At 35.2% G+C, this 11,745-nt stretch overlaps 2 protein-coding genes across 3 annotated transcripts in view; both read left to right on the top strand.

Moving 5' to 3' along the window:
- Positions 1–885: 885 nt before the first annotated feature.
- LOC111446643 (trafficking protein particle complex subunit 3-like) lies at positions 886–7,121 on the top strand. The gene is made up of 5 exons (XM_023085532.1): positions 886–1,018; positions 1,241–1,338; positions 2,224–2,323; positions 5,641–5,823; positions 6,707–7,121. Exons 1-5 carry the CDS (start codon positions 962–964, stop codon positions 6,827–6,829), a joined length of 561 nt encoding a protein of 186 aa, XP_022941300.1. The 5' UTR covers positions 886–961; the 3' UTR covers positions 6,830–7,121.
- Positions 7,122–8,471: 1,350 nt separating this feature from the next.
- LOC111445890 (pentatricopeptide repeat-containing protein At4g04790, mitochondrial-like) overlaps positions 8,472–11,745 on the top strand; it is a 12,923-nt gene continuing 9,649 nt past the window's right edge. The window contains exons 1-4 of one of the 2 annotated variants that reach the window (XM_023084420.1): positions 8,472–8,852; positions 9,100–9,147; positions 9,542–10,165; positions 11,209–11,388. In XM_023084420.1, coding sequence (XP_022940188.1) covers positions 8,600–8,852; positions 9,100–9,147; positions 9,542–10,165; positions 11,209–11,388 — 1,105 coding nt within the window. In that variant the 5' untranslated portion in view covers positions 8,472–8,599. Of the gene's footprint in view, positions 8,853–9,099; positions 9,148–9,538; positions 10,166–11,208; positions 11,389–11,745 lie in introns of both variants that reach the window. The other variant, XM_023084419.1, reaches the window with a different exon arrangement.

Genomic DNA, 11,745 nt, shown 5'->3' with positions numbered 1-11,745 from the left:
GGATACCATGTTAAGAATTTTTTAGGCTAACAGTTTCTTTGTTCGACACTTGAAGATGATTCTGATATCATGTTAAGAATCACGGACCTTTATAATAGTATGATATTGTCCACTTGAACATTAGCTTTCATGATTTTACTTATGGTTTTTATTAAAGAGTTCATACCAATAGAAATGTATCCTCGATCATCCCCTTAGTTAGCTAATACGAAACTCTCTCCCAGCAATCATCAACATAAATTATCCTTCTTGATCCCTTTAATTTTCATGGTAAGCGCATCGGTCTTATCCGATGTCCCCAATTCCAAATCCACGAAAGTAACCGACGACGTAACTATTTCAGTGAGCGTTGTCGGTGAGGGGTCGATAAATTTCGAAGAAGAGCTCTAGCTGGACGTAACAAAGGCACCGACTGAGGAGTGAATTCAACTGAAGGAGGAGCGAGTGTTTGCTCAAATCGGTGAAAGAGGCGAGCAGGAAGAGCACCGACGATGGGTTCTCGACATGATAGCAACAAACTATATGACCGAGACCAGGTCTGCGTTCTCCGAACTTGACTGGAGATAAGACCGATGCACTTACTATGGATGTTGAGCTATTTTCGAAAATTACCGGAGTTATTAACGTTGATCTCTCTTAAAAAAATTACCTCTTTACGCGACCTCCAATTTTAGAATGATGTATATATTTTGAGGATGATATGAATCTCATAAATAAAATATTGGTCATTTTGCAAAATGGCCCTTGTACTTTGTAATAATTTTCTCCCATTTCCCATTTTGAGTTCGACTCATTAACGGGCTGCAAGGCCCAAAGCTTTTAATTCTGGGCCACGAAGACGATTTGGGTCGTCTAAGCCCATAGTTCACCAGTGTCAACACTGTTCTTCACTTTTCTAGCGGCAACCAGCACAGCGTCTGGTAAAACTTCATTCGAGCTCAGTTCAGAATTCGGATTAATCATGCCTCCTGCCGGTCCTCGATCTGGTGATGCAATCTTCGCTAGCGTTGAGCGAGTGGTAAGCTTCTCGACTTCAAGTCTCTATGTTGTTTTCTTTGATGTTTGGTTTGTGAGGAATTTTAAGAACATGGGAGGGAGGGAAGAGGTGAGAAATTTGATCAGATGTATCCAAAATGGTAAATTTGTCTTTGATTTGGATGTGTGTTTTTAGGTTTTGATTTCATTTCTGTTTTTTGGGTTATCTTCTATTGATGAGAAGCTAAAGTTGAAATTGATGTAGAATGCCGAGCTGTTTACCTTGACTTATGGAGCGACTGTTCGTCAGTTGCTCACAGATCTGGAGGAGGTTGAAGAAGTCAACAAACAGCTCGATCAGATGTAATCTTACTCCACTTCACTTGCTCTTTGATCCATTTTCCTTTTCAGAACATAGAATTCTGCATTTTTTTTTCCCAGAGAACTACTTTTTTTTTTTTTTTTTTGGTGAATGATTGATGGGTCTGAATTACCAGTTTAGTTTTTGTCTTTGTTTTATGATTTATTTGGTTTTTCATTGGCTCTCATCTTTGTATAACCTCATGTGGAGCCGAAGGCCATTAAAGAATGTGTACGGAAATTCATACCTCTGTGGTATACAAAGCGTTCTAACGTAAACTGAAATGACTTGCATTTTGCAAATTTCCTTACATTCGTTCCATAAGAGTCTTGCAGAAGCTTAATGCTTTTTACTATTATGAACTGTGCTCGAATTTTAGTTCGCGAGTTTAAATGTGCATGAGAACCACTATGGATTGACCTAATCTATTGGGGCATGTGAAAAAACACAAAGGGATTTTGGGAGAACGAGTTCAAACTCTTTAGTGACCACCTACCTAAGATAAAATAATACATACTTTTTTCGTAATTGAATGTTATTTTTTTCATAATTGAATGTTGTAGTGTCAGACAATTATCCTATGAAAATGAAATAGTATGCATGGGAATGATACTCCTATTTGGTTGGGTGTTTTTATTTATTAAGTTTTAATGTTTTTTTCTTGTATTCTGTGCTTTTATCTTCTGTAAGAAAGTCGGTTTATTTATTTATTTATTAAAAGGAAATAGTGTGCATGACGAGTACATACTTCGCATATATTTTTTTTTTCAATACTTTCAACTTTCATTGATAAAAAAATGAAAATCTCTTTTGTGCGCAAACTTAATCTCCTTGTGCCAACACACATTAGATTCAGTGGTATGATTGTTTCTTCAATTACTGTTCAGGGGCTATAATATTGGAATCCGGTTGATTGACGAGTTTCTAGCAAAATCTAATATCTCTAGATGTGTGGACTTCAAAGAGACAGCTGATGTGATTGCAAAGGTAGGTTGTAGTTGAATACATATTCGTATTAGTATCAAAACCCTACTCGATTTAGGAAACTTTGACCAAACTCTCGTTAGGTTGGTTCTATCCACGTCTTTTTTTTGTATTATTACTCACTGTATTAATTCCTTTTATTTGTTTTTACAGTGGATAATTTGTTGTTAAAATTAAGTTGTTTGTCCAGTCCTGTTGTGTATAAATTTATGGTTGTTATGTACTTGGCGGGACAAAATCTGCTTATAAAAAAAGAAACTATAATTTGGTCTATACCAAATTGATTTAAGATTTCCAAGATTTTGGTTTGATGGCTGGAAAGAAGCTGGCCAATCCAACGGGGGGAGATACATCTTGAGTGGGCAAAGTGGTGGAGGTAATAACCGTCCTCTCATAAACATCAACGATGAAGGAATCATTGCTAGAAAATTGGATCAATTCTTGGTTAACCAAAATCACATGCAAATTCAAGAAAACAGAGGACACAACAACTTGGGCTAACAAAGAAAAAACACACCACCACCAAATCAGTAGCCTCCAATAAACAATCAAGAATTACAAATCATTCGTCAGGAACCACCAAGAATGCAAGTTACCGAATAAGACACTGCCAAGATCTTGATAATTTAAGTGATGAAGAAGAGGACAGTGACAGTGATGATGATGGAAGGAGAAGGGGAACAAACAACCAGAAAACTGGAGAAACGAATGATTACAAAATAAAAGTTGATCTCCTGAGTTTTAATAGAAAGTTGGATATTGAAACCTTCCTTGATTGGATAAAAAGGGTGGAGGGCTTCTTCAACTTCATGAATACACCAACAAAATGATAGTGATTTTCATGATATATGAACCAACTGTTCTAATAATGTTAACTCTTATGATTACCGCCTTCTTGATGGGTTTTTACTCAAAGGGGATCAATTGTACTTGCCCCACATGTCCATTTGATAATCAGCAATCAAAGATTTACATTCAGGAGAATTGGGAGATCATTTTGGAAGGGATAAAACCATGGAATTCGTTTCATCCAATTTTTTTTTTCAGCTACAGCTTCTAAAAGATGTTCGGAATTTTATTAAAAGTTGCCTTATTTGTCAAATAGAAAAGGTAACTCCTAGCAATGATGAACTTTACATTCCTCTGCCAATACCAGCATCTACATGGGAGGAATTGTCTATGGACTTTGTCTGAGGATTCCCTCGAACTAAGACTGTTTGATTCAGTTTTTGTAGTGGTGGACAGGCTTAGTAAAGTGACACTTCCTTGCAAAAAAGACTAATGGTGCCTTGTATATGTTAACCTGTTCGAGGGAATTCGTGTGTCTCTATGGAATCCCTAAAACAACATTCTCGGATTGTGACATCAAAATTTTTAGTCATTTTCTGCAAACACCGGAAGAAATTTGATACTACTCTCAAATACAGTACCACAAGCCATCCACAAACAGATAACCAAACCAGAGTTACTTATTGATCTTTGGGGAATCTTATACACCGTCTTACTGCTGAAAACATCCCAAATAATGGAGCCTTTCCTTAGCACAAGCTGAATTTTCCTTCAATCATGTGAAGAACGGATCCACAGGGAAGTTTCCATTGGAGAGAGTATATTACTAAACTTCCTAGGTTAACTGTGGATCTTTCTAATTTACCGTCATGTGGAAATGGAATAAATGGCTGAACGTGTGGTAGAGCTACATAAGGATGTTCAAACTTGTTGAAAAAGCTAACTTGGACTACAAGAAGACAGCTAATAGAAAAAGACGAGTTACTAACCTTGCAGTGGGCGATTTGGTTAAGGTTCATCTTAAGAAGTCTCGTTTGCCAATTGGTTCATAGAACTAACAAGCTTGGACCTTTCAAAATCTTACAACGTCTTGATACCAACTCTTATAAGATCATGCTTCCTTCTGACTTACATATTAATCCCATTTTCAATGTTGCTGATATTTTTCCGTATGAAGCACTTGATAGATTCTCCTTACCACCCGAACTCGAGGACATGTTTATTACTTACTGTATTAATATAAAAAGGCTAAGAGAGTATGAGTTCAAATCATCGTGGCCACCTATCTAAGATTTAACATACTATGAGTTACTTTGGAACCCAAATGTAATAGGGTCGGTGGTTATTTCGTGAGAATAGTCTAGGTGTGCGTAAGCTGATTCAGATACTAACAAATATAAAAATAAATCTTCATTTAATTAAAAAACTTTAATTTGGTCTATACCACTTTTGGTTTGCCTCGTGAGTAAGAACACTGCTACTCTTGGCACTAGACAAATTTTTTACCTGCAATTGAGGGGTAGCGTTTGATTACAGTGTATATAGTCTGATGCAACTGGCCTTTTGCAGTTAGCTAGAATGGATTTAACTACACGTCCATTTGAATTTTTGTTTCCACTGGATTTCATGTTCATGACTTGACCATTAAGCAAGATTTCTCTTATATGGGAGGTCTTGATAAGAATGTTTGTCCCTCGGTTCACTTTACCTATAGAGGAGCAAGGTAGCAAAAGGTAATGAGTAGTTGGTTATTGGGAGTGGGAGTGAGCATTTCTAATGTGCTGAGTCTGGGCCTTATCTAGTAATTGCGGACACAAGTATAAGTTTTTGTTAGGGATCTGTTTGGGTGAGGGTATATATATTAGACAGTAGCAGCAATCATGATTGGGTATTCTGGTTTATCTGGTATTTTGGCCTAGAATATACCGTGTGAAATCAGAGTTCCAATCCTTTTTAAGAGCAGGGGATACTAGATTATTTTCTTGAAAACTCATGTTTATCACCTACCCATGTATTAAAATTCTATGAGTTTGCTAACAACCAAATATTGTAAGGCTACGTGGCTGTCTCATGAAATTAGTTAAGGAAAACGCTCATGAATATGTATACAGCTCAGTTCCTTTGTTTGCATGAGGCAATAGTCATTTTGAGACCTATCAGGCTTCAGAGCCCTTTCTCTTCTTTTAAATGATTGTGTTTGGTTTCAGTTTTGTCCATGGTTCGATTAGAACGCTCATAACATCCTTGGATTCGATAAATGTTAACAGTTTTCTTGCACGGCACATCCTCTTTGGACACCAACCCATCACCATGCCTCTTGCCAAAGAAAACATGTCACATTAGACAACTGCCAATCCATAGATGTTTTCAGAAATTTAACAAAACCACAATGACCAAATTGAAACATTTAAAGACATCCGAACTATTGCAGCCTCACGCAAACTAATCATAGGACTAAAATGGTAATACTTACTGTTTTCTACATGACATTGACTAGACTACTGTTCATTTGGAATGGTTTTTGTTACTAGGTCGGTTTAAAAATGTTTTTGGGGGTGAATGCAACGGTGACCAACTGGGATGCTGAAGGCACATGCTGCAGTATTGTTCTGGAGGACAATCCATTAGTAGACTTTGTTGAGCTTCCTGATACTTGCCAAGGTCTTCATTATTGCAACATCTTAAGTGGAGTCATCAGAGGAGCACTTGAGATGGTGAGTTCTCTGCATGTTTTCTTAATCTTGCTTAATATTATCACCCACCATTATGGCTCTCCTTGATTTTGTTCTTCTCAATTTGTTTCTTTCATTTCTTCGACTTCATATTATTCCTTGGAGAAAATGTTTTTCCTTCGGCTTCAAAATCATGATCTGCAAAACATTTATGTTACAAGGCCTTTTTCTTAAGCTCCCACTTTGCTTTGTGGGGAAATTTTTTATTTTATTTCGTTTTTTAATACTCAGTCTTCATAATCAAGATCAATATTGAATTTGTAAACATGAAAAATGTTGAGGTATCTTTTCAAAACTTGGTTTATATGAATTTGTGTGTTTTAAAATCATTTTCAAGACAGGGTTCCCAAATGCGGTTCCTGTAGATTTATAAAAGTTCTTGCTTTCTAACACATTAAAATGAAAGTGGACATTAACTGTATTTGTGAAGGTACTGTTTCTGCCATATGATTGTACAAAATACATTAAATGTTCTACTCTACGACATCTTAAATTTAATTTCTATCCTTACTTTTAATTTTACCTTGAACTTTTATTTTGTTATATTAAACTTTGAACTTAAAAGGTTAAAGTCTACGTAAAACTAAATTGACAAATCACTTAAGAACTGGCACAGAATTCAACAAATGGAACAAATATTCACAATGAGGAAAATATCCTAAACTCCTCAAATCTTCCTTAGAAAATCTAACTTACACAACTAAAAGAACCCACATTGTAAGCAATCGTCTTCATTTTAAAGTTTTTTAAAAGAAAACTTGATTAGTTAAATTGAAAGGTTAAAAGATAAATTTTTTTCTTTGATCTTATAAATCTGGAGGCTGATATTTTGTTACTTTCTGATTGTGTTGTGGTGTTGGGTCAGGTGTCCATGAAAACAGAAGTAACATGGCTACGAGACATGCTGAGAGGAGACGACATGTTCGAATTACAAGTAAAATTACTGAAGCAAATTCCTGAAGAGTACCCATACAAAGACGACGAGTAGCATATCTCAACCAGGAAAAAGGAACTCTTTTATTTCATGTCATCTGCCAGTGTGTTCATTTGATCTAAAAACAATAGGTACATTTTTTGACTTCTCGAACTGATGTTACTTTATCAAAGTTATATTATAAATAGTCTTATGCGACAGTGATCAATTAAGTTCAATGTATATAGTGAAGGACTTGAAAAGGATTCACGTTTTGGTTGAGGTGCTTAGGATTTTGTACTGCGGTAGCTGAGTTGCTTGTGTGGTGTTTGAACTCTTTGGCCATTTATAGTTCATTTCTTATGGATTCAGTTGTCTGCTACTGGCCATTGGTTGCTGCAGTTGTGATTGTTTGGTTTTGATTATATAGTCTTTGGCTACTGTGATCTATACATGTCAATGCAGAGGAAGCGGATTCAAAGGAAATGAATTCAAGTCATGGCGGAGGTATCTAAGATTTAGTTGATTGTCTCGTGAGAATAGTTGAGGTACATACTAGCTGCCTAGACCCTCACGGATGTTAGAAAGTAACCCTTTTGCTATCTCATGAGTTTTAAGTCGTTTGCATTTGATTTTTTGATGTGTTTGGTTAGTCTGGAATAGGCAGTTACATTTTCTGATTTGTCGAACCAACTAACTTCTTAATAAACGTTACATTATATGCAGTCTTTTTTGCTATCGGGTCCATAAAGGTCGAGGTATATGGTAAATGACTTAAAATGAGTGAATTTGAGTTGTGGGAGAGGGAGTTAGATTTTATATTAGGCCGATTGAATAGTTAATATCCTCTATATAGCTTGTCGTTGGTCCTTCACAAGTGCGCTTTGCGAGTACTGGACATCTTTCTTAGATGAGAACACACAGGTGCTTCAACTAACAAGCAGAGTGTGTAACAAGAAAAGCAAGTGTGCTTTTATTATATGTTAGATGATGCAATTCTACCAACCGACTCACTTGCCTCTTCCAATGTTGGGAATTAGAACCCATGATTTGATATGCTAGCTTGATTGTCTGGACCATGCCGAAAAGAGAAGGTGAAGAAATGACTTGTTAGGTACAATATTGAAAATTCATATGTTTGAATATGAAAATTCATAGTTTTATAGATTTATAGGAAATAAAATAAAAAAATTCAAAGGTTCTTAAAAAAAAAATAGCTGAATTAATAAAAATTAAGTTTTGTAATTTGTCTTTAAAATATTTTTAATCTTTCAAAATTTTTAATTATACCTTTTAAATTAAAAAAATAAAAAATAAAAAAATACTCCAACTTTTAAAAAAAATTCACTCAGTTTTTGGTGCAAAACATTAATATTTTATATATTAATAATATATCTTTTAAAATAGATAAATAATTTAAAAAATATGGAAAAAGTATTTCAAATATATCCTTAATTTTCAAAATTACTTTTAAATAACATATTTCCAATATTTAATAATTTTTATAAAAAAATTTAAAATATTTTTAAAATATTATTAAAAGTTTAAAGATATTTTTAAAATAAAGTTTATTTATTTTTTAAATGTTTAAGAGTATTATTAAAGCTTTTTAATTAATACAGCCTCGTAATTATAATAATAAAATGAATAATAATAATAATAATAATAAGATTTGAAAATAATATTAATAAGATTAAAAAATAATAATAATAATGTAACTTTTCAGAACCCAGCGGTAATCGGAAGTTGCCGTCGCCGATAAAACCATAAACCCCACAAAACAGCGGCGCAGCTCAGTTCGCCCGAGGCCGGGAAGTTGCAGAGCTTTCGGAATCTGAATCTCAAATGCCGTCCAAATCCAAAAATCTAAGCTCTCTATTCCGCTCCGCCATTATAGCTTCAAAACCTTCACAGAATCCCCAAGATGCAGCTCTCAAAAACTACGTCTCCGCTATCGATCCCTTCTCTCCTAGCACCTCTCTCTCCAAAGCCTTCGATAAACGATCCATCAAGTCCGCGAACTCCAAGAAGCTTCCCCAGAAACTAAACTCTGACGTTCAATTTCCTGCTCTCATTTTAGAAGAGCCGTCAGGGTCTGGTATGCATGTTGTTTTATGATGTTTGATTATGTATTCATCTTGTTTTTTGTTATTTCAGTAATCGGGCTGTAGATTATCTCCAATCAAAGCTTATTTTTGCCTTAGTTTTGGTGGTTTAGTGTTTTTTTTTAAGCTGAAGATGAATTTTATTGTAGTTATCTCTCATTTGCAGTGAAGGGACTGATGTGTGAATGATATTTGATTTATCAAGTTTTAATTCTCTCAAAAGATCATGTTTGAATGCAGGGGATTCTATGAAGCATTTAACCAAGGCCATATCTTCCATTCTGTGCGGTACGTGTTATTGAATGTTCGTTGTAGGAATTGCTTCTGAATATTTTTAGAATTCATCACAACGTAGTTTTATTCTTAAGTTGTTGATAAAACAATAGGGATATGTTACTTTGAAAATATCAGAGTGGTTTCTTTAACAGCCACCTTTTGGATCTCACGTTTCAAATTTTTATGTTGCCTATTTCATCGTACCGAGAACGAGGGGAATGTGAACAATTGAACTTATTTCCTGTCCAGTTATACAATCTGGTTGAGTTATTTTATCTGTACTTTCATGCAAGTGCTATGATTTATATTGTAGTCTTGCCTTCAATTATGGTTCAATCTGAATGTAGTTTTTTGTTTCTTTGCCAAGTAAACTGCTTTACCTACGCGTTATTTCCTTTTGCAGAAGGCTCATCTGTTAGGTCTCCTGATGCACAAGAAAATGGTGATGAGAACTCTTTGAAACAATTATTAGACATACCATGGTTTTCCAACATGTCCAATCATAGCATATCATTGCGTCGCAGAGAAATATCTCGTGAAAGAAAGCAAAAATGGATATTCAAAAATAGCCAAAACTATAGGTTTAATCAATTGGTTAGAAATTGTGCACAGAAGCTGGGGACTGATGTTACTTTAGAAGTCTTTGGTAAATTGGGACGAGAAACTGGTGTGAAAGAATACAATGCACTGATAGATATATGTTTAGAGAAGGCTAAGACAAGTAAAGACTTGGAGGTTGTATTGGAACAGATTGCAAAGGTTTATCAGCTATTTAAATTAATGAAAGAACATGGTTTTCAGTTAGAAGATGAAACTTACGGTCCAGTTCTTACATATTTAATTGACATGGACATGATGGAAGAATTTAATTTTTTCTGTGAGGCTGTAAAGGATGGAAATCCAGGCTCGAATTCAAGGTTGGGTTACTATGAGATGTTGTTCTATGTTAAAATCAATGATGTAGAAAAAATTCAGGAGCTCTGTGAGCATGCTATAGCCCATGATGGAGTGGACAAGTACAGTTTACAAGGTACGTCCTACAATTTTCAGATGCATCGGTTTTTTCTGCTGAACCCTTTTGTCCTCTTGCATTTAAATAAACGATTGAGAAGTTCTGCTTTCTGTGGAAATTATATATTTTTTAAGATAAGAAACAACCTGTTGATAATTAGCATGAATAAGAAGGGAGGTTGGGTCTGTTTGTGTCAGAGATAATCAGAAGGATCTCTAAACAGCATAAGTAAAGAATGATAGCGAATAACAAAACTCCTTGGTATTTTCAGCCTAAAGTGATGTATATAGTCAGACTCTCTCCCAACTCTTTCTATACCCATGGAAAATACCTAAAAGATTAATATTCCTAACTGATTATATATCCCCTGGCTAAAGTAGAGGTGATCTACAGTACCTCAAAATTCTTTTTAACATTCTTTTTAACAACAGGGTCGGCTATGACGTAGGACAATTGCTAGAAATTTTATTTAAATTCAGAGTTAAATTTGAGAGTTTTGTGACTTTTAAAGTTTTATGAATGGTGGGGATTTGAACCTCCCCTGGTGGAACTTGAAGTTGGATTTTTGTCTAGTATTTGCAGTGAAAACTAAATAGCTAAGTTAAAGAAATATATAATAGGAAAAAACTGTATTGTACAACTCCTTTGGCGTCCACTGTGGGTTTCATTGTATCACTGTTTCTGGATAAAGGTTATAGCTATTGCTTTAAAGAGATTGACTGAACTTTTCTTTGTTTATCAATCACGGACTACTACGAAGAGGAAGATCAGAAAGTTTCTACTTCCCCAGCTTCTGTTACCCACAATGACAAAAGCATAATCTCTCTAGATTTCTTCTCATAATCTCTCTAGATGCTCACTCAGAACTTGACTTCTCTCCAATCACTTGTCAGATCACTACTTAGTTACAGGTCATGATGGATTTGAAATATGCGTTCACAATGTTTTGATTTTTTTGATAAGCTATTGTCATGTTTTTGGTGAAGCATATGTCTTACAAATAGATCTATATTTTTGGAGATCAATCTGTTTGGTTAACAATTTGGAACCTGTGGTTACAGAAAATTATTTGTTGGCCCTTTGTGAATGTGAGCAGAAGGAGGAACTTTTGCAGATGCTGGAAATTGTAGACATCACAAAACTTTCGTCAACTGTACTCGCAGCTAACGTCTTCAAGTGCTTAGGGAGATTATTACTTCACTCTATTGCAGAGAAGTTGCTTGTGGCGTTGAAAACTTCTGGTATGTGATGATTACTGTAAACTTTTTTTGTCCAAAGAATTTGAAGCTGTCATATATTTGTTTAGGAGCATATCTGGATGAAGCAGAGATATATTAAAATTAGCAATTGAATCGAACTTTCCAAATAAGAAAAAAGTAACTTCTTTTACACCTTTTGAATTTTTGAAATGGAGACGGCTTTATTCCTAGCTGCTTCAGTGATGCAAACATGATGTCCTTGACACTTACTATCGAATTTGATGATTTATGGCTGCTTATCGTTCATGGAAGATCGATGTGCATATATTTCCATTCCATGGGTGGCATGGTAGCAGCAGTCAGTTAGTCAAATTGGGGGGGGGGGGGGGGGGGGGGGGG

Source organism: Cucurbita moschata, unplaced genomic scaffold (genome assembly GCF_002738365.1).
Source record: "Cucurbita moschata cultivar Rifu unplaced genomic scaffold, Cmos_1.0 Cmo_Scf00008, whole genome shotgun sequence".
Taxonomy (NCBI): domain Eukaryota; kingdom Viridiplantae; phylum Streptophyta; class Magnoliopsida; order Cucurbitales; family Cucurbitaceae; genus Cucurbita; species Cucurbita moschata.
Note: the sequence above shows the minus strand (reverse complement) of the source record. Positions and strands in the feature narration are given on the sequence as shown.